We start from the raw sequence: 22,287 nt of genomic DNA, 5'->3' as shown, positions 1-22,287 counted from the left end.
TTCGGGGGGGCAATCCCTGGCGGCCCTCAGTCCTTGCCATCTCCCGTAGCTGTCTGGATCATTCCCCGGTTGGCAGGGGATATTCACCCCCCACACACACACCCTCCCTAAAAGCAGGGACCCAGACAAGACCCCGCGGCACTTACTTTGGATTTGCAGTCCCCGATACGCCACAGCTGCGCTGCATTGTTGTACGCCGCCGCCAAGATCTGGCAGCCCTGAAAGAGGAGGAAGAGGGAGTTGACAGGAATAGGCCCGGGAGTTGCAGCGCGAGCGGGGAGTCCTGCCCTCGGCGGCGTACAGAGCCACCGGTCCTCGGCACCTGGGATCACAGAGATCTGGCAATGCCACGTGTGTGCAGTTAGCGTGGTCCGTGCCTCGCCGTGGGGCGCTCGTTCCGGTTGAGACCAGGACAAACGACTCCTGCACAGAAGCCGCCCGCTGCTTTTCCTTGTGGTGGGGATATTCGCCGTGCCCGGGGCAGGCTGGATTCAGCCGCTGCCTCTCTAGAGTGAGGAGGCCCCGGGAGGGCCTGCAGCCCGCTGATCACGTGGAGACCAGTGTGATCATCTAGGCAGCCTGGATCTTCCACCTGAGCTGCCTCCCCGCATCCTGCCCCATCTACCTTACAGCCTTCTCCCCCTCGGTTCGTCCCCTGGTTCATCCCCTTTCCCATGCTGTGGGGTGCCCCCTTCCTGGCCAGCCCTGTCTCCTCGTTGCCCCTTCCCCCCTCCCTCTCTCCCACCATCCCCGCTTCCTGCCGGCTCAGTCCATGGGAGAACAGAGGCCAGCACAGGACCAGTGTCACTGCAGGGGGTGGGTAGGGGTGAGCGCACTGGGAGGGATCTAGCTCTAGTTCAAACAGGAGCCAGTTGTGGGGAGCTGCATGGTCTGTGCTAGGCAGGAGGTCGGATCACAGTGGTCCTGGAATCTACGACACTCCTGACACCATTCCTGTCACCACTGGGGCTGGGTGAAAACAACCAACCCTGCTTTCTTCCCGGCCATTCACACACCTCCCAGTGGACAGCCCCGGCCCAAAGGCACGGCCTGACCCTCCCAGACAGCGCCGGACGAGCTACCAGCGCTCACAAAGCTGGGGGAGCCGGCCCCTTCCCGCTCATGGAGTCAACGAGGCTCTCAAAAGATCCCCCACCCCTGCAGCTAACACCCGAGCACCGGCTGGGGGCTGGAAGAAAGCCTAGGTTTGAAGAACATTGGCTACCCTGGCCCACCAGGCGCTGGCCAGCCAAGAGATGGCTTCTCTCTGCCCCCATCTAGTGCCCACGCCGTACAAAGGCTCCTGCGGGCTGCATCGCACCCCCAGTGCATGCTGATCCCAACCAGAGACAGACCCCCGCGGGGCTCCTCTATTCAGAACACTTCCTGGGCAGCCGATGGCATCACAGAAGAGCTGGTTGCCCGCAGCTGAGAGAGGCGGCCGGCAGGGAGAAGAGAAAGGAAGAGCTGGCAGATGTGCCATGCTCTGAGCCCGAGGGCTGCGGCTGCCCCCGGCTGCCTCTGTCCTGGGATCCTGGCTCAGGACGGTCCCAGCCAAGCTAGGCCCACCAGCAGCTCCAAACAGGGCTGGCCTAGCAACGCCTCACTCACCGATGGGTCAAACTCGATGCTGGTGATGCTGCCGCTAGCCCCTTCCAAGGTCTGCAGGCTCTCCAGCCTCCCTGAGAGCAGACAGACAAACAGCACGGTGATTAGCCCCGGGGCTGTGCGGAGAGGTGTAACGACTGCCGAGACAACGCCAATTCCTGAGCCTCTGAGGCCCTGCGAGCGCTCAGCAGCTGCGAGAATCCCATGGCGCAGAAGCTGGAGGCACCCCAAGTCAGAGGCCACTTTAAAAAAAAAGAGTCTTTGACCTCTCTGTGCCTCAGTTTCCCTCTCTGTGTAATGGGGGTTATTTACATAGCCATGTCTCTAAGCAGAGAACACCTGGGACCTGAGGGATGCTTGGGTCTGAATTTCACGGCTCTGCCAGAGAAAGCGGAGTAGGAAAGGAAGCCCTAGGAGAGCAGCAGGTGTCCAGCCGTCAGGACAGGGTCTGTTTCCAGGGCTGAAACGCCCCTGGAGATTTCGGGAAGGGGAAAGGAAAGGCTCTGGGTGTGCTGCCGGGAAGGCGCTTAGAACAAGGGATGGAGTGACAGCTAAGTCCAGGCCAGACGCTGCAGTGTCCTGACCCAGAGACCCCCGCCATCTGGAATCAGCCCATGCGTGCACCTCCTACCGCGCCTGAGACCTGGGACACAACCCGCGCGCGCCGTAGCCTGCAGCATGACAAGGTGGGCCAAACCAGAGCCTCCCACCGCGCTCCTCTTTGCTGGCCTAAATTGTATTGCTGTGTTCTGTTTAGGAGCTGATGGGTTCCACCCCAGACATGGCTGCAGCAAAGTGCGGCTCCCCACATGTTAGAAGGGGCAGGGAAGGGCTGGGCGGTCACAGGAAGATGAATCAAGGACTCGACGCCCTTGCAGGAGTGGGGGCAGTCACTGACATGACAGGATTCACCATCCTGCACCAGGCTGTCTGCAGCTCAGCGGACCACAAGCCCGATCCACCCTGGGACAGGGTATTCCCACCTGGCTAGCTGGGCTTCCCTTGAGACAGGAAGTGAGATCTCAGCCGCCCTCCCGCTTGGCAATGCCACTCCCACTTTAACCTACAGCTTGGCGCGATATTCGACGCCCCTGGCCAGGAGCAGCCCACTGCCCGTTGCCGTACCTCCCGCCACGTTCCAGAGCCTGATGAGACTGTCGGCCCCGCCCGTGGCCAGCACGCCAGAGCTGGGACTGAACTTGACTGCATTCACCTCAGAGAAGTGCGCCTCCTGGAGGAGAGAAAGGAGAACTGGTGAAACCGTGAGGGCGGACGTCTCCTGGGATCAGTGACCGGGCAGCAGGTGCCACCCCTCATGCTTGGCATGGCCAGGCAGAGGGCCTGGGCTCAGCACATTAACTCATCCCTCTACGTGGCCCGGCTTAGCAGAGTCACAGCTCCCGTCCCATCTCTGGCACTGGCGGAGTGTGATGGATTGGCTGGTCCCAGCAAGGATCAGACCCCACTACCACCGAGTGGGAAGGACTCAGGTGGTCAGAGCCCCTGCTTTTGGCGATGAAGCCCCTGGGTCAGTCCCAGCTGGTGACTGCAGGCTTAGATGCATGCGACCAAGGTTTGTTAGCCAGGTCGCCAGTGTCTTCTCAATCAGCTGGCCCAGCAGGTTCCATCTGCCTCCCACAACAAACCCTAGAGCCTGAGCCCCATGGGGCGGCTGTTGCCAGGAGTCTCCCAGTAGCAACTAATGGGCCCAACTGACATCCCGGCCCCATTGTTAGTTACCCATAAGATCCAGGGGTCACCCAATAAAGTGAATAGGCAGCAGGCTTAAAACAGACCTAGGGAAGTATTTCTTCACACAACACACAATCAACCTGCGGAACTCATTGCTTGGGGATGTCGTGAAGCCAAAAGTATAACCGGGTTCAAAAAAGAACTAGATAAGTTCACGGAGGACAGGTCCATCAATAGCTGTTGGTCAAGATGGGCAGGGACGCAACCCCATGCTCAGGTCCCTAAACCTCTGACTGCCAGAAGCTGGGACTGGATGACAGGGGATGGATCACTCCATAATTGCCCTGTTCTGTTCATTCCCTCTGAAGTATCGGGCACCAGCCGCTGTCAGAGACAAGATACTGGGCTAGATGGACCATTGGTCCAACCCAGGAGGCCGTTCCTATGCACTGCGGGCAGCACCCATGCGTCCGGTACGTTTACGCTGCAATCTGAGCTAGACGCAGCTCGGGTGGTCGGCAAGAGGAGCATATGAATTAAAACGCACTTGGGGTGTGGCTGGGGAGCTCGATCCGTGCAGCCCACATGGGTTTTAAGCTGCTAGGCCTGTGATGGAGAAGAAGGTTAGTTCCACCATGCGCAGGAGGAAGGCACCAGCCGCTCTCATCAGCCAACACACAGGGCTGTGAAGGAAGCCCTGGGTAGTGCACACGGTACCACGTCTCCTCAGCGACGCGGGATACCACGAGCGCACCCCACCTGCCGTCAGGCCTGGGTGGGCACGGACCCCGCACCGCCCTGCTCTGGCTTCCCACAGGGCAGCGCAGGGGCGAAAGTAACTTGAAGGACTTACCGGTACGCAGGGTGGCCGCGGTCCTGGGCAAGGTGTGGGGGGTGGCTCTGGGCCCCCAGAATGGGGGTGGCCTCGGGCGGAAGGGGCGGGGGCTGGGGCCAGACTCCCCAGCCAGCCAGCCCTTCAGTGCTGCCCGGCCTGTGCCGCCCGGGGCTCCGGCAGCAATTGAAGAGCACCAGGCCCTTTTAGTCCCTGGGGCAGCTGCCCCTTTTGCACCCCCCATCAGCAGCCCTGCCAGGACGGGGCTCAAAGCCGTGTACCGGCTCGTACCACTTACTTTCACCCCCGGGACAGCGAATGAAGTTCAAGGTCGCAGAACCATAGGGTTCAAGGGCCAGCTAGTCTAACCCCCAGCCAAGATTCAGGATTTGTTTTGCATAAGCCATCCACGACATATGGCTAGCCAGCCTCCTTTTGGTCGCAGTTCTTATCTTCCAAGCGCCCCATGGCCGGGCCCGGGATATTGACAAGCTCGCGCCGAGCTCTGGAAGAGGGTCGCTGTCGACCACTCTGCCCCACCGGCCCAGCGGCACGCTCAACAGTGAGAACCTTCCCGGGGGCTGGAACAAACTCCCCCAGGAACTACGGACCATCCCAAACCCTCCACTTTCCGCTCCAAGTCTCATGCTCCCCAGACAAAAAAACAGAGCAAGATGTGTATTACAAAAACTACCCCCTAAAGCCCTGCCAAACCCAACCCCTCGCTGCCCTGCACGCCCTTCTCCCCCTGGAGGATGAGAGAACACACGTGACAGACATTGGTCTGGTTACCGAACGCACGAGTGGCAGATGCTCAGATACTATGGTGATAAGGGTGCTACAGGAAGTGACAGAGAACAGAATAAAACAGAGCAGCTGGGTGCTGTCTGGAAGTGGAGAGTCTCCCTCCGGAGCCAGGTGGACAGCCTCCTGGGCCAGGGCAGTGGCTGATCTCCTTCCAGAGCGCCCTTGGCCGCAGCTGGTGCAGAGAACAGGGCTGGAGTGGGTGGACCAGCTACCTGGAGACGAGACGTTTGCCAGGGGGAGCAAAGCAAGCGAGCAAGAGCCCGGGAGCGTGGCGGGCTCACGGGAGGAGGAGGGAGACGCTGATCGGTTTGCCCATCCACCACATCCCCGGTGTCTCCGAGCTTTTACCTGGACGTCGCTGACTCGGGACGGCAGGCAGGTGACAAGGCAGATGGGCATGGAGCGGTAGCACACCTCTGATCCGCTGCTGATGGAATTCCCTCGTTTCAGCCTGAAACTAGTGAGAGCGGGCCCAGGTCACAAAACAAGCAAACGGCCCCTGGAGAACATGGGGCCTGATGCCAGCCCAGCTGAGCCTTGTCCCGTCTGAATGACGAGAGATCAAGCCAGTACGCCAGCAGCCCGGTGAACAGAGGGCAGGGTGGGAGGGGAATGAGGGCCCCTTAGACCCACCATTCAATCGATGTTACCCAGACCTTTGGGAAGTGCATTAAATCCCGGGTCCCAGGCGATGCAGGACACATGGCAGCAAACTTACTCCAGCAGCCCCTTGAAGACATCCACGCACCGGGCCAGAGTCATGGACGTGGCGGAGGCGGATCTACAGGGAAAGCCAAACAGAAAAGGAGGCAACGGATGAGCAAAAGGCAGTTGGGAACGGGACGGGGCTGTTCTTCGGGTCACGGCTCACCCAGCCCTCTGGACAACGCCCCCTTCTCCCACCTGGCCATGGGCCACAGGCCGGGTCGGGGGAACAATTTGGCTCAAGCTGCGCTCGGGCCAGTGGCAGCAAGGGGATGGCAAACCTTCACCTACCCACCTGGGGCGACAGCTGGGACCCAATGAAATCGATGGGAGTTTTGTCATTGATCTCGATGTGGCCAGGAGTTCACCTCTAGTGTCTCGGTCTCTGCCCTTTGGCCACACAGGAGCCACACAGGAGCAACTTTCGGCTCTCCGGGAGTCGGGACCCAGTTATGCTCAACCCCCTCCCCACCACTGCCTGCTGGGGGCCTCACCTCAATCCTGTCCTGTATTCCGGTCAATATCCCTCCCGTGGGCCAGGAACCGGGGCAGGGGGGAGAAATGAAGTGCCTAGTGGCACCTGGGGCTGCGGCGTGGCATGGGCAACGCACCCACAGGGGTCTACAGCTGGGGAGCCCAATCCAGCGATCACTAAGCGAGGGCGGGAGCTGGGTGCCTGAGTTTTGCTCCTGCAGCGAACACCAGCCCGGATGGTGCCACGCATCCGCAGGGCTCGGGGGCTAAAGAATCATCACGGGCCATTGCTTGAGTCAGAGCCTAAGCCGACCACAGTTAGGGATCAGGGTAGGAGCCGTTTATCCCCCATCTGCTGCTGTGGGGGGGGGGTCTCACCTCACACCTTCCCCTGAACAAGCTGGCGCTGGCCACGGGCTGGACGGATCCTGGGGCTGAGCCAGTCGGGCCAGTCCTACGGTGCCTGTGTCTTGCGTTTCTCCCTTGGGATAACACAGAGTGAAGAATCCCAGCACGAGGGCTTCCATCTGCTCTGCTCTTTCGCCCCTTACTCGCCCTGTCTTGGCCATCCTGCCTACGGCTACTAACAGGGCCCGCAGGAACCCAAGGGCAACCCATAGGAACCAGAGATGGGACTGGCCCGCTTGGCCACTGTCCCTCCTCCCTTGGGAGGAACCAAGGCTGGACTTTCCCCTGCACTGGGGCAGAGCCTGGGTTTACATGTCTAGGTAGAAAATACACCACAGTGGATGATCCAATCTTAGCTGAAGCAGATGGATTAGGTGGGACCCAGGAGGCATTGTCCATCTGTAATCCCTATGGCTCGGTGACCTTGCTTCACAGCCCAGCACACGGCACTGCTGGGCTCCTTCCCAGACCGTGAGAATACTCCTGTATTTTCCACACAGCTCAGCGTGTCTCTTCCTCAAAACTAGCCAAACATGCCATGGGAGATGACCGGGGTGCCGGAGAGGGAGGGGTGTTCCTGATGGGGCAGCGAGCTGGAAGGGCCTGGTTTTTGCACTAGTGATGAGTGATCCTCTAGCAGTTGGGAGGCAGAATCCAGGCCATGTGGATGCTTTTCCACGCCCAACCGAAGCCGAACCTCTCAGGCTGGAAATCTCCAGAGAACAGACTCTCCCATGAGGTTACCCACACTCCTTGTTCCCTTACAAGGCTAGAACTTCCTATAAGCATCACTGTCCCCCGTTGTACAGAAGGGGAAACTGAGGCAGCGTGCAGCAAAGGGACTTGCCTAAGGTCACTGAGCAAGTCAGTGCCAGAGCCAGGACCAGAACTCCTGGGTCCAGCCCCATGGTCTAACCAACCTCCCTTGCAAAGGCTGTGAGCCTGCAAGGTGCTGGGGCAACGGATAGAACGGGCTTCTTGTGGTCAGCACTGACCAATGCGTTCTCAGAGGAGCTGCCTGAAAAGCAGCAGCCAAATTTCAGAAGAAAAAGAATCAATTAAACATTTGGGATCTTACAGCGTGGCTCAGGTTTGATGGGGGCTTGGGGAGGGCGGAGGCTCAGGCCGGCTCTTGTTTGAGCCGGGCGTTTCACCCATCTCTAGTGCTTAAAAGTAAACAATGGTGGAACCGGGGAGCAATCAAACAGGAACGGTGAGGGAGTCGAGTCACACAGCCGCGTCGCCACCTGGTCGGAGCCCGGTGGGCCGGCAGCCGTTGAATCTGCACATCAGAACCGCAGACGCGCAGGGCAAGACTATGCAAGCCACGGGATCGTTTTCTTTGTAAGCGATCACGGACTTTTCTCCGCCTTCCTCTCCACCGCTGCGCGGGGTGTCATCCTGCCCAGGTTAGTCCCTTCACTGAAGGCTGAGGAGGAGTGGGAAGGGTGGGTCTCCTCTCTCGCAAATACTGCACAGCGGGAGCTGCCCTTCCCCTTATCCCCCACGTAACTTTGACCTTATCCCTTTGAGGCCTGGATGAGTCCCAGGGCTGCTTCAGCAGGATGATCAGACATTCTCTCACTGGCTGCTATACAGACACTTCTGGGCCTTACAAACCAGGCCAGGAACCTCCCTCAGATCCCACTGGATCTCTGAGCATTGTTAAATGCCCAGAGCCCGGGCACCAGTAAGGAAATCAATTATCCTTTTTTCCCCCCCTAGCCTAGAGCTTTTTTAGCTCCCCCTTCAGGCTCATCCACATGCCAGTCACTGCTAACTCCTTGTGTGTGTGTGTGTCTCTCCCTCTGCCACGACCCTGCAGCAGCCTCCTACCTGAAGGGCCTTTTCCACAGCTTCTCGCAGCCCTCCAGTTCCACCAGGTCTTGGACGGGCACTTTCACCTCTTCCGGCTTCGGCTTCACCTCGTCCAATTCCCTGTGGGGAGAACAAAGCAGCACGTTAGCCTGGGGGGCTGGGTAAGGCTCATCTGCAGGTGGGCTTTGTACCCCTCAACTAGCTCTGTTTCGAACCTGCTGCTGTTTAAGTGGCTCTACCCCGGTGCAAAGGCAGTTAGCCTGGGACAACGGGGCATAACCTTTATACCGACAGAACTGTGCCCACACCCGGGCCATGGGTGGTACCACCGGCATAGGAATGCCAGGGTGCCTTACCGGCAAAGTACCCCTAGCATACAGGCTACCAGTAAACACACAGCTGTACTGGTTAAAGTGCTGTTTACCACCGTGACACAAAGGCCCCTTGGCAAACTCCCGTCTCAGGCCTGGCAGACTCACTACACCAAATACATTGCTTGCAGGGTATTTACCCATAAAGGGTAACGTGTAAGGTCTCTATCAAAAGCTTTCAGAGTAGCAATCGGCTTAGTCTGTATCCGCAAAAAGAACAGGAGGACTTGTGGCACCGTAGAGACTAACCCATTTATTTGAGCATGAGCTTTCGTGAGCTACAGCTCACTTCATCGGATGCAAAGCTCGTGACTTCCCCATATGCATGATCGTGGCAAGATGTGTGTATGGGTGTTATGTAAGCGATATTGGGACTATATTGAAGTTTAATGACCTTATGGTCTCAAGCTAAAAAGGAGTCACCAGGCAGTAATATTACTTGGCAATGGCCACCCCTCCCGTAGCCAGCGGGTGACGTCACATGAGGCTCAGTTGGGTACCAGTGCCCCATCCCAGAACAGTCAACGGGAAAGCATCAGCGACAACCGCAAACAATCAAACCCACTTGGCGGTAAAAAGGAATGCTACAACAGACGGGGGCTCACCCTGCCATTGAATAAAGACAACAGACCGATTCTGTGCAACACAGAGGGGGGAGAGGCCCTCTGCACCCGTTCCCAGGGAGCTGTCTTGTAGAGCGGTGTGTTCGCTGAAAGCTTGGACCATGGTTCCTGTGAAACCAGCCAGCTCTGCAATAGACTGAACTTTGGAGGAAAATAACTTGATCTGATAAGAACGGGAACTATTAAGAAGCGTAGGGACCAGGTCGTGCTCTAGGATTTTGTTGTTTCCAGCTGAACCGCTGTCCTTTCTTAAACAACCCTTCTTGGGTTTTATTACAAGGGCTGGGTGTTATACAGGAGCGGTGATTTAAGGTAAAACTAGTAAATGGCAGGGTGGGGGGGACGCTGCACCTTTGGGGTAGAGGATCTGGGATTTCGGGAAGCAGCCAGTGTCAGGGGCTGGCCATCGCAGGGGAATGCTTCAAGAGGACTCATCTATTCTTAACCTGCACGCAGGAGCAGGGCTGGCCTAGCCCAGAGGAGAGCGCTTGAGAGTCGCCTTGTTACCCCTTTTCTCCACTTCTCCGTCCGGGGTACCCCAAGGACCATCACAACCCTCTACAGGTAAAAATGCTGGCCAGGGCATAGGGACTAGAAGAGCTATAGTGTTTTTCCACTTCTGATTTCTATTATTTTGTCAGGAGACCTGGAATTCGACCACACAACCGTCCGGAGACCAATTATCACACATGCCATGGAGATGAGAGGTGCAGACAAACGAAGGAATGCCCAGTCATGGGCCAATCACAGCCTCGCTAGGCTGGGGGTCATGAGCTTCAGGCTTCATTGGTAGAGTTCCCCCCACGTGCCAAAATCAGATCACGTCCATGGCCAGAGAACAAGAGCTTTTTGGCTGGATGCACGATCATTTTTAAAGTGTTTCCGTTGAGCTGTGGATACTCACAAGCAAGAGCGGCTGGCCAGCTTGTTTCTAAGCTCCAGAAGGCCACTGATGTTGCCGAGGGCTGGTCTACGCCGGGAACCTACACCGGCACGGCAACACCGCTCAGGGTGTGAAAAATCCACCTCCTCACAGCGGAGCGAGGGAACTCCTCCCGCCGCTACAGGGAGTGTGTACGCTGCTGTCGTGCCGTGTCTTCAGGTGGAGAAGCCCAGAGAGTCGAGCCAGGTCGATCGGCACCAGGACTGACCGCGGCGTCACGGAGCACACGCCGCCAGCAGGGCCCAGCCTGCTCCGTGCTAAGGAGCTTTTCTCCGCCTGCGAGGACGGAACCCAGAAGCCTCCTCGATTCCTCCACAGCGTCCTGGGAGGTGGGGTCAGGAGAGGCGCTCAGGAGGACCAGCCGCAAGCAGCTAAGGAGCGGATGCACTCCAGCTGGAGGCAGGGCCGGGCGCTGGCTGCGAACCGCGCCCAGGGAAAAGATGGCTGCTGGGGAGCCTTTCGGAGGTCGACGCCCGCAGGCTGAGACTTGTTGCTTTTCAGCACTAACCCAGCCATTTCCAGCATCTCTGGCCTCTTGCCAGGCTTGACCCAGGTGGTCACTCCTGGGATGGGCCTCAAATGACTTCTCTTGGGACATACCATGTTCCCTTTGCATGACCGCCCCCCCCCCCCGGGTCTGTCTCACCGCCTCATCAGCGCCCCGGGGTCCCAGCTACTTACACGTTGATACAGACGGTTCTCTTTGTCGCCTTCTTCAGCTCCCGGGACAGCTGGGCCTGCTTCATCCTACAAGGACAGACAGGACAAGCAGAGGGCGTTGGGATGTACCCATGCGGCTCCTTCCCAGCTGCATGTCCCCTTTGCCTGGGCCTCGCTCTCGGGCAACTGCATTAGGCCTAGCAAAGGTGGGAGCAGAGCCAGGCACTCTTAGCCCTTACCGGGAGCAGGGCGGGAGGACACAGGGGTAAGGACATCTGCATCCAATCTACAGCTGGCAGCTCCAAAACTAAGAACGGCCAGACTGGATCAGACCAATGGTCCATCTAGCCCAGCGTCCTGTCTTCTGACAGTGGCCGATGCCAGGTGCCCCAGAGGGAATAAACAGAACAGGTCATCAGTAAGTGATCCATCCCGTTACCCATTCCCAACTTCCGGCACTCAGAGGCGAGGGACACCCAGGCTGTGGGGTTGCATCCTGACCACCTTGGCTAATAGCTAAGACTGTTGTGCAATTAAACAAAATTAGTCTCACTGTTAAACAATAATAGAATACCAGTGATTTAAATGTTTGTGGATGTTTTCTATATTCTCAAATATATTGATTTCAATTACAACACAGAATACAAAGTGTACAGTGCTCACTTTATTTTTTATTACAAGTATTTGCACTGTAAAAAAACCAAAAGAAACAGTATTTTTCGATTCACCTCATACAAGTCCTGTAGTGCAATCTCTTTATCATGAAAGTTGAATTTACAAAAGTAGAATTATGTACAAAAACCCTGCATTCAAAAATAAAACAACGTAAAATTTTAGAGTCTGCAAGTCCACTCAGACCTACTTCTTGGTCAGCCAATTGCTCAGACAAACAAGTTTGTTTACATTTGCAGGAGATAACGCTGCCTGCTTCTTGTTTACAATGTCACCTGAAAGTGAGAACAGGTGTTCTCATGGCACTGTTGTAGCCAGCGTTGCAAGATATTTACGTGCCAGACGCATTAAAGATTCATATGTCCCTTGATGCTTCAAACACCATTCCAGGGGACATGCGTCCATGCTGATGCTGGGTTCTGCTCGACAACGATCCAAAGCAGTGCGGATCAATGCATGTTCATTTTCATCATCTGAGTCAGATGCCACCAGCAGAAGGCTGATTCTTTTTTGGTGGTTCGGGTTCCGTAGTTTCCGCATCAGAGTTATTTAAGACTTTTAAGACGTCTGAAAGCATGCGCCACACCTCATCCCTCTCAGATTTTGGAAGGCACTTCAGATTCTTAAACCTTGGGTCGCTATCTTTAGAAATCTCACATTGGTACCTTCTTTGCGTTTTGTCAAATCTGCAGTGAAAGTGTTCTTAAAACGAACAACATGTGGTGGGTCATCATCCGAGACTGCTACAACATGAAATATATACAGAATGCGGGTAAAACCGAGCAGGGGACATAAAATTCTCTCCCAAGGAGTTCAGTCACAAATTTAATTAACTCATTTTTTTAACAAGTGCCGTCAGCATGGAAGCATGTCCTCTGGAATGGTGGCCGAAGCATGAAGGGGCATAAGAACATTTAGTGTTATCTGGCATGCAAATACCTTGCAATGCCAGCTACAAAAGTGCCATGCAAATGCCTCTTCTCACTTTCTGGTGACATTGTAAGTAAGAAGTGGGCAGCATTATCTCCTGTAAATGTAAACAACGTGTTTGTCTTAACGATTGGCTGAACAAGAAGTAGGACTGAGTGGACTTGCAAGCTCTGAAGTTTTACATTGTTTTGTTTTCGAGTGCAGTTATGTAACCAAAAAAACTACATTTGTAAGTCGCACTTTCGAAACAAAGGGATTGCACGACAGTACTTGCAGGAGATTAATTGAAAAATACTATTTCTTTTGTTTATCATTTTACAATGAAAATATTTATAATAAAAAATAATATACAGTTTGATTTCAATTACAACACAGAATACAATATATATGAAAATGTAGAAAAACATCCAAAATATTTACTACATTTCAATTGGTATTCCATTATCTGGTGTGATTAAAACTGTGATTAATCACGATTAATTTTTTTGAGTTAATCGCATGAATTAACTGCAATTAATCGACAGCCCTACTAAGAGCCATTGGTGGGCCTACCCTCCGTGAACTCATCTTGCTCCTTTTCGAACCCAGTTCTAGTTTTGGCCTTCATCCCACCCCCTGGCACCGAGTTGCACAGGTTGACTGTGTCTCGCAGCGCTCTGCTGTGTGAGCTAGAGACCTCCCTTGGCTGGCGATATAATTAGGGCTTATTTCTTCCTCACAGGAAAGCAACATAGCTGGTGGCCGGCCAGAAGCAAGCTCAAGCAGAGGGCAACGGAACAGGTCCATTTCCATCAGCAGAAGGAGCCAGACTCAAGAAGCAGGATCGCCCAGTGGTTAGGGCACTGGCCTGGGACATGCGAACCTTCAGTTCAAGGCCTTCCTCTGCCACAGACTGCATATGTGACCTTGGGCCAGTCCCTTAACTGCTCTGTGCCTCAGTGCCCCCATCCGTACAGCAGGAAGCACGGCCCAGCCCTGCCTCACAAGGGGGCTGGACGGATAAGGCCATTAAAGACTGAGAGTCACTCAGATACTAAGGTGCTTGTTTGGCCCCATCACCCTCGCTAGACAGCCAGCACACGGCATGCCCATGGCCCACTGATAACCTCATCCCCTGGCCTTTGGATTGGCTGCAAAATCCCACCCAAGGGCTCCCACTGGCCTCAGCAAGCGAGTTCCCTGCTCCAGCACACTGACACAACCCCTCCCTCCAATGGGGGCAGGCAGAGCCGCAGGGAGTGTGAGCAGAGCCTTGCATATTGCCTTCCTTGCTCCCATCCTCTGCACTGCAGGGTCCAGCTTTCCCATGGAGGAGGGCTGGGCAAAACTCCCTCCTGCCCTAGGACCCTGCAGCAGCATCCCCCACCAGGTCTCCTCCGCAGTGCCCAGGGTCTGCATGCCCTGTGCCCCCCACCAGCCCAGGCGAGACTCTCTCATACGCTGGGCAGCGACAGACCCTTAACCAACCTCTCGTTCTTCTTGTTCTGGTGCTCGGCAGCTTCCACTTTCTTCCGCACCAGGCTCTCAATCAGCTCCTGCTCCTTCTCGGCCGCTCGCCGCAGCTCCCCCTCCCGGAGCTGGTAACGCTCACGAAGGGCGTCGTATTCCGCCTTCATGGCACAGTTCCCGCTGCCCAGATCTTTCGCCTGGCCCTTCAGCTGTTGCTGCTCTGCTTCCAGCTCAGAGATCCGTCCGCTCAGGGACGCCAGCCTGAGCCAAACCAAGAGACAGCCCTCTAGGGAATGGGCTCCCCCCGACTTGCACCCCAAACTTTATCAGCACTCCTGAAAGCGAGCTCCCAAACTGGAGCAACTGCCATCTTGATCACCACCAGGGATTGAACCCAGGGCCTCCAGAGTTGAGAGCACGTGCCTCTCCAGCTTGAGCTAAAGGCTTAAGTCCCTTAGCTGGGAGCTGTAGCAGACTCATATCCTCTGTGGATCAGGCAGAGGGGGAAAACACACAACGTAGGCTGGAAATGGGGTAACTGACTAGAGCGAGGGATGCACTGTACAGGTTTCTCTGCCACACGCCCAGCTTGCTGGGTGATCTCTGCAGGGCTAGTACGAGTGAAGAGTAGTAAACGTTTACTGCCATTAAAGTTGGCTCCTCAGATTGTGATTCCAACACAGGAGGAGGTCTGTAGGGGAAGGAGGGGCCAGTTTTGCAGAGTAGACCTGCCCCCTCATGCTGGTTAAATAAGCAGGTGTCTGTATAAAATAAGCCCCAAGGATAAGCGCCCTGGAAGGAAGCAGTGTTAAATCAGGTGCACCCAGGAGATTGGGGGGCATTCTTACCTGGTTTTCTGCTCCTGCAGTTTACACTCTTTGGCCTTGAGTAATTTGCTCAGTTCAATAATTCGATACGCCAACTGCAAACGAGAGAGAGATTTCAAAGGCCAGGTGATCTTCCAAAGAGAAACGCACGTATGTGGACGTAGCTTTCTCAAGGGCTGTGGAGCACACGAGGCAGAACTGGTGAGAGTCATAAACCAGACTCCACCTGAGATTGTGGTGTGTGCAGTGGGATACAAGAATGATGACAGGTTGGGTTTTTTTGTTGCTCACTTGCATGCCAACACTCAGACTATCTTTTAGTGGACCAACTTCTTGCCTCTCTGACCAACAGGAGTTGATCCAACAGAAGATATTGCCTCCCCCACCATGTCTCTCTAACATCCCTGTAACTGACCCAGCTACAACACCATTGCCTATAGTATTCAGCATGCTCTTCCTATTCACAAGCCATTTCCAAGCTACAGGAACAAACTAAAAGGTCTGGGAGCTGCTTGTAGATACAGAGAGTGATTTTCCAGATGCCAGAATTGCAGACAGGTTCCCCAGTTGCTCTCTAACCTACAGCCTCCATAATGGTACTGTCTATAGACCTACAGTACATAAAACCGGCCACACTGGGTCAGACCAAAGGTCCATCTAACCCAGTATCCTGTCTTCTGACAGAGGCCAATGCCAGGTGCCCCAGAGGGCATGAACAGAACAGGTAATCATCAATTGATCCATCCCCCGTCGTCCATTCCCAGCTTCTGGCAAACAGTGGCCAGGGACACCATCCCTGCCCATCCTGGCTAATAGCCATTGATGGACCTATCCTCTAAGAATTTATTGAGTTCTTTTTTGAACCTTGCTAGTGTCTTGGCCTTCACATAAATCCTCTAGCAAGGAGTTCCACAGGTTGACTGCGCGTTGTGTGAAAAAATTCTTCCTTTCGTTTGTTTGAAATCTGCTGCCTACAGCTAAATCCGGCAATGCTGAGTGCTCTGCAATACCACGCCCTGCCTTCTTTGCAAGTGCAAAGTCCACACTTACTAGTGGCAGTACCTAGCCATCGGGTTGGCAACAGTCCCGTATTACAAGGGTCGTCTCTTATTTAAACAGACACCTTTTCTCCCAGGCTTCAACATTTTTGAAATGTTCTCATCAAGCAAAGCCAGCGCTGTGATGTCCTTACCTTCCAATGATCGGAAGTTTGTAAAATTTCACAGTGTAGTAATGCAGAATCAGGCCTATGATTTACCGAACCCCTGTACCTACGGCGCAGAGGCTCCCAAATGAGGGTGGGTGCAGTAAGGTTATCGGGGGGGGGGGGCACGAAGAGATGATGGGGCCACACTGAAAGGCTGGAGTCAGGAGGGGAGTCAGGAGGGGACTCTGTCTGGCAGGGGACAAGGAAAGGGCTCTGTCCAGGCGGCCTTGGCTGCCAGAAACAGGCTCCCTGCCCACCTCCCTCTCCCACTGCTGCAGCAGCCACCAACCAGCAGTCACACACCTCGGCTGGGGATGTTGGCAGAGACTCTGCGAGCAGGTGGGCTACACCCTGGGAGTACTGACACCCCTCCCCTCTCCTCGCCAGAGAGGGCCCCCTCCGGACCCTGGCCCTTCAGGGCAGCTCCAGGGCACACAGCCCTGTCCACTTGCCCTGCCAGACCAGCCCTGCGCAGGGAAAGCAAACGGGGCCACGCTCAAGGGCTGAAATCAGCAGGGGGCCGTAATTCACGGCTGCCTCTTTCCACACCCCTCCCGACCCCACTGCCCTGGGTCCAGGCAGCCAAGGCAGCCTGACTGCTGCAGGGAGAGGAAGTTTCCTCAACTGCCAACATGGTCTGTACCCCCCAAACCTTATGGAACTGGGCACCCCTCCCCTGGCAACGGTGGGCACAGGCTACTCCCCCCACATGCAGGGGCTAAGAAAACAGGGCAAATGACAATCCAGGGCCACAAGAGCTGACCCTTGGGACCTTCCCTCCCCCCTACGTACCTCCCCACTGACGTCTTTCATCTCCGCAATTTGCCCCTGGTACTTTATCTTCAGGGTCTGCAGCGCTTCTGTGGGGCCCAAGCCTGGTTCCAGCACGCAGCCCTTGGTTTCCCGCCCTGACCTACAGACAGGGCAGGTTAAAAAAAACCCAAAGTCACTTCTGAGCATGCAGCTGCTGAGTTTGCAGCGGAGCTTAATGAAGATCTGCCTTCCCCAGGAGCAGAGGCCAAATTCCTGAGGCAGAGGGGCAATCCCGCTGGGGCAGCGTGCAAGAAAGAGACGGCAAAGGTGCAATGAATTGTTTTGCTTCGTGCATTTAAAAAAAAAAAAAAAACAGAGCCTGAACTTCAGTACATCCGCAGCTTTCATTTGAAAACAGCCCAGCTTCTGCTTTTTTGCAGCAGAAAATCATACTGTAAACACAGGTGTTTCTGCTCTGTTAAGCCAAACTGCCTCTAGCAAAGATGCTCTCTCCTGCCCCCGCTGCCCTCAGTGAGGCGTGAAGCCGGGGGCCTAATGAAACAAACACGACGATTGGCTTCTCCGTTACTTTAGCCAGGCTATTAAATGCAGACGTCGCTCTTAATGTAACATTAAAAATACCCGTTTTGCCGTCAAAGTCAGCAAGTGCAAAAGCCAAGAGCTCCTGCTGCAACGTCAATGCTGCTATGTCACTCATGCTGCAGATTTTGTGGTGCATTTAACTGAGGCAAGTCCAACAAGCTGCTCACTACCCAGGAAAGCTGCAATGCCCCCATGCAATGTGGTCAAGTTATTTTTATCTTTATCTTTGCATAACGTAACTGCTGTTAAAGGTTAGCTATGCAACGTTACCATTGCCGGATCAGACCAGATCCTGCGCCCCGACCCACTGTCGGCTGGAATAAGCGCGGCAGAATGTGGCTGGCAGTTTTTTGTGGGGCGAGAGAGCAAAAGATACACGCATGCAGAAGGATTGCTTTGTTCACCTCTTGCAGTGCAGCTAATTCTGGGGTGGAACATTGCAGCTGTTAAACTCACAGCAGTTTGGGGCAGGAGGTGAAGAAGCAAAACACTATCAAACTGAAGCTGCACAGGGGCTCTAGGAAGGCAGAACGTAATTACCCACAATGCAATCTGGCCTAGCCCCCAGGCTTAACCTCCCTTTACTCTTGCAAAAAAGTCACTTGGACTCTATGGTTCAGATCACTTACGTTACTGGCGTCTCCTCTGAAAGACAACAGCAACGGCTCAGCACTGACAGAGAAGAAAGCCTGTCTCCATCCATCCTGAGCCACTTCCCACTCCTACTCAGCTGGGGAGCCAGGAACCGGTGCCTGGCTGACTCAGTGGATTTTTGTTGGAAAGGAAGAAAGGTCTGATTGTGAAAGCCTCCCCCTTCCCAGAGCACGGACTGCCACCACTAGTCAGAGGCATTCGGTGCTGTGAGGGACCAGGGAAAGGGCCAGCTACGCTTGCCTATCAACTTCCAAAGATAACAGTGCAGCCATTGTAGGGCCAGAGGGGATATAACTCAGTGCTGCTGGCTCTGGGAAGTGTCACGCCCTCCTCCATGCCTGAGGAGGAAGAAGTCAGATCCGTTCTACTTACCTAGGGGCCTGGAGATCAAAGGACTCAGCCTGTAGCTTCTCTGTGAAATGCACCAGCAAGCTGGACTTTTCCAACAGTTTGGTATCTGCAAGGAAGCAAAGAGATCCAGGGCATGGGGATCACGAACATCGTGTGCGGGAGAGGGGGGACCCATTCATCAGAACCCCTTCTCTGAAATCTGGGGGAGAGGTCAGACATGAAAGAACCCCCAGCTCTGCCAGTTCTAGAAGGAGCCTGCTGCCGGCAGCTTAACAAGCAATTTATCCACCTGCAAAACGGGGCGACCAGGCCTACGGGTCTTCTTCCATCTCTACATTCTATTATTGTGAACCTCAAGGGGCCGGCGCACGGCTGTAATGAAATGTGACTAGGCCCGCGTATGGGTCATGCCTCCTGGAAAGCATCCACACCATGCGTAGACGAAGCAGGGGACCGGGAGTCAGGATTCCTGGGTTCTGTTCCCAGCTCTGTTCAGGAATCTCTGCAGGACACTAAATGTCGGGTGCCCGACTTATTGTTATTTGTTAATTGTATTAGTGTCGTGCCTACAAGACCAGGATCCATTGGGCTGCACAAACAAAGAGACAGTTCCTGCCCCATAGAGCTTGGGACACTCGGCTTTTCAGAGGCTCTGAGCACCCACAGCTCTAGGGGAAATCAGTGGGTGACAGGGCGACTCAGCACATTTGGAAGCCAGGGACCAGCTGTTCCATGGTGGGTGCCCCAAAAATGGAGGGACCCAAAATCAGAGGCCACTTCTGAGAATTTCAACCCGAGTCGGTCTGGACCTTGGCTCCCCCATTTGCAGACGGGGGTTAACAGCAACGCACCTCACAGGGTCGTGGTGAGGTTTAAATCTTTGTGGAGCACTTGGGGATACTTGGCGAACAGCCCATCACCACTAAGGACCGCCACATTTTGTAACCAGTGGGTTAGTTGTGTTCACACAGCGGCTCCTTCCACAACGCAAGCATGACTCAACAGAGGTGTGTCCCAGCAGGCCATGCTGTTATCGATGTGTGCTGGGGAATCCCTGGTAGTTATCCCATAGCGTCTTAGCTGGGCACAGCATGCCTGGAGGACACACACAGGGCACTGTGCTGCATCCAGATGGGAGGAAGGTGCAATTCAGGTCTCAGACAAATACCTGGTCAAACTTGGATACACCGTGGGGGGGAGGAAAACAAACAAACAGAACCATATGCTCTAGCCCAGGCTGCCAGCAGGACAGCAGGTGTTTTGCTCCCCTGGCGACTAACCAAGCATTAACCATGTCGGTGCGGTTTCAAAGTCCACCTTGCCACCAGCTGTGAAAACAGGGCAAAGCCTCAGGGCTTGTCTACACCATGGTAATTCAATCGGCTGCTGGGGTCCACACTCCCCTCCTCCTGCCGCTGGAGTGCGTCCTCACCTGGAGTGCTTGTACCTACTGAAGTGGGGCTTTGTGGGGCACTGACAGCCGAGTGTGGGGCACTGACAAGTCATACGGGGCTCACGGCTGGAGCCCCCATCCACACCTAAGTGACAGCCCCAGCTGTGACCCCTCCCCACCCCCCGCAAAAGCTCAGTTTCACAGTACAGAGCCTGCCAGCGGTGAAATTGACATTCTTGCCAACTTCACGCTGCCAGGGTCTCTGCAGAGCAGCCCCACTCTCTGGGAGCTCTGTGGGGAGCTGGGAGCCCCGGCTTAGAGTGGGGAGCCCAGGCAGCAGCCCAGCTAGGAACTGGGAGCCAGGAAGTAGCATGGTTCCCAGCAGGTAGCCAGGCTCTAGCTGGAGCCCCCCCTCCATCCCCCTCAGGGGTGACAGCCAGAGCTGGGAGCCAGGCGCAGGGACCTACCAGCCTTTCTTGTCAATTTCACGGCTGTGAAATTGACAAGAATTTTAGCCAACAGCCCATGTATGTAAGTGTCTAGGGCACACTGCCTGGCCCTAACTACACCGACAGAAGCCCCACGCCTCTGGGGGAGGCGGAGTTATGACGTCGGCGTAGTAGGGCACTTACATTGGCGGGAGCAAGGCTGTAGCATCAACACTGACACGGTTAGTTCGACATAAGCTGCCTTACACCCACCCAGCTCCAGCATAGACCGAGCCTTCCAGCGTACCCGCGGCTCCTGGATACGGAGCATTAGGAGGGCAGGATTATGGTGGGCTCCCCATCGTTCCATTCAAGTGTGATGACCGGCTTGCAGGCTCTCCAGGGGAGCAATTTCCAGCCGTCTCCGGCCCCCAGCACACACATTGGCTCTAGCTAGCTCCAGGGCAGGGGAGCTGCCCCAGGACTGGAGGCACAATGGTGAGGAAGGTGTGAACATGTCCCAGGAGAGCTTTGAGGACCTCTTGGCAGGACAATCAAAGGGCTGGCTTCACAGAGCACACCACCAGTGGTGAAGCCCGGAGTCAGGCTGGTGAAATTGCCAGTGCCCTCAGGCAATTCTTTGTAAGCTTCTTGCTGGGGAATCTGATCAGAGGGAAAAAGAATGAAATCTACCAGGCTTTGAGAAAACAGTTTGTCCAACAAGCCCTCGGGGCGAAAGACGTGACAATCCGATCAAGGGAGATTGCAGGAAACGGTGGGCAAGATTTTAAACGTCACCAAAACAGCAAAACATACCAAGGAGTCCAGTACTTTAAATGCTGCCTTAAAATTAAAGCCAGGTCAGTAAGACTTGGTGGGTCTGATGTTACAAGCTATTTGATCGCTCAGGCATTGTCCTGAAGCGACATTACACATGCACACACACAAATGAGAGGACTTAGCTCCATTCAGCCATAGGTCTCAAAGGGCACAAGTAGCATTACCCTTATTTTACAGATAGGGAAACCGAGGCAAGAGAGGGGCAGTGACTTGCCCATGGTCACTCAGCAGAAGAGCCATGAAAAGACCCAGGTCTCCTGAGTCCCGGTCCAGTGCTCTATCCACTAGGCCACATTGTCAGAAATGCCAGATTAGCCGTTCCCTGGACTGGAAAGGATGGCAAACCTGATCCCACTGGAGAAAGGATTCTAACAGGAATCTACCTCCTCCAGTGAGCGTCCCGACCAGTGGACTATGGGATGTACACAGTTGTTCCACTGTAATGATTAAACATTAATTTAGGCAGAAAGGAATGAGAATGACTCTACAGCCTAGTAGTGAGGGTAGTCACCTGAGGAATGGTAGATCCATAAGAACATAAGAATGACCCTACTCGGTCAGACCAAAGGTCCATCTAGCCCAGCATCCTGTCTTCTGACCATGGCCACTGCCAGGTGCCCCAGAGGGAATGAACAGAACAGGGAATCATCAAGTGATCCTTCCCCTCTCGCTCATTCCCAGCTTCTAGCAAACCATTCCTACCCATCCTGGTTAATAGCCACTGATGGACCTATCCTCCATGAATTTATCTAGTTCTTTTTTGAACCCATTTATGGTCTTGGCCTTCACAACATCCTCTGGCAAGCAGTTCCACAGGTTGACTGTGTGTTGTGTGGAGAAATACTTCATTTGTTTTAAACCTGCTGCCTATTATTCCAGCTCACATCCCTTCTCACGATCAGCCAGAGGGAGAACTTGAACCAGCAGGTCTCCCACCTCTTGAGTGAGTTCGTAAACCACTGAGCTCTTAAGTCACAAGTCACTTTATGGAGCTGGGCCTTCAGCTCTCTGGCCCCCTTCTGTAAAAATAGAGACACAGTTTCCTGCCTCAAAGGGGGTGGAGGATTCATTCCTTAGCCTCTGCGAAGAGTTGGGTCCCGAAAGCTTAAGAGCCATGCCGATTCTGGCCTGCAGCCCAGCCCCCTCTGCTCTGGTCTAGTGGTGCAAAGAGGCTGGACAGCAGCTCTAGGGGAGACCAGAAGTGGCATCGCTGGATCCTACACGCCAGCCTCCACAGAA

At 54.8% G+C, this 22,287-nt stretch overlaps 1 protein-coding gene across 1 annotated transcript in view; it reads right to left on the bottom strand.

Moving 5' to 3' along the window:
• ATG16L2 (autophagy related 16 like 2) overlaps positions 1-22,287 on the bottom strand; it is a 57,104-nt gene that overhangs the window by 17,053 nt on the left and 17,764 nt on the right. Inside the window, exons 2-12 of the mRNA XM_084636556.1 lie at positions 18,409-18,493; positions 16,819-16,939; positions 14,841-14,914; positions 14,011-14,253; positions 10,963-11,028; positions 8,363-8,464; positions 5,658-5,720; positions 5,288-5,396; positions 2,734-2,839; positions 1,612-1,682; positions 147-218 (exon numbers count right to left, since the gene is read on the bottom strand). Of these exons, the coding sequence (XP_084492682.1) occupies positions 147-218; positions 1,612-1,682; positions 2,734-2,839; positions 5,288-5,396; positions 5,658-5,720; positions 8,363-8,464; positions 10,963-11,028; positions 14,011-14,253; positions 14,841-14,914; positions 16,819-16,939; positions 18,409-18,493 (1,112 nt within the window). The remainder of the gene's footprint in view (positions 1-146; positions 219-1,611; positions 1,683-2,733; positions 2,840-5,287; positions 5,397-5,657; positions 5,721-8,362; positions 8,465-10,962; positions 11,029-14,010; positions 14,254-14,840; positions 14,915-16,818; positions 16,940-18,408; positions 18,494-22,287) is intronic.

Source organism: Lepidochelys olivacea (genome assembly GCF_965140295.1).
Source record: "Lepidochelys olivacea isolate rLepOli2 genome assembly, chromosome: 1".
NCBI lineage: Eukaryota > Metazoa > Chordata > Testudines > Cheloniidae > Lepidochelys > Lepidochelys olivacea.
This window is presented reverse-complemented; position numbering and strand designations above follow the sequence as displayed.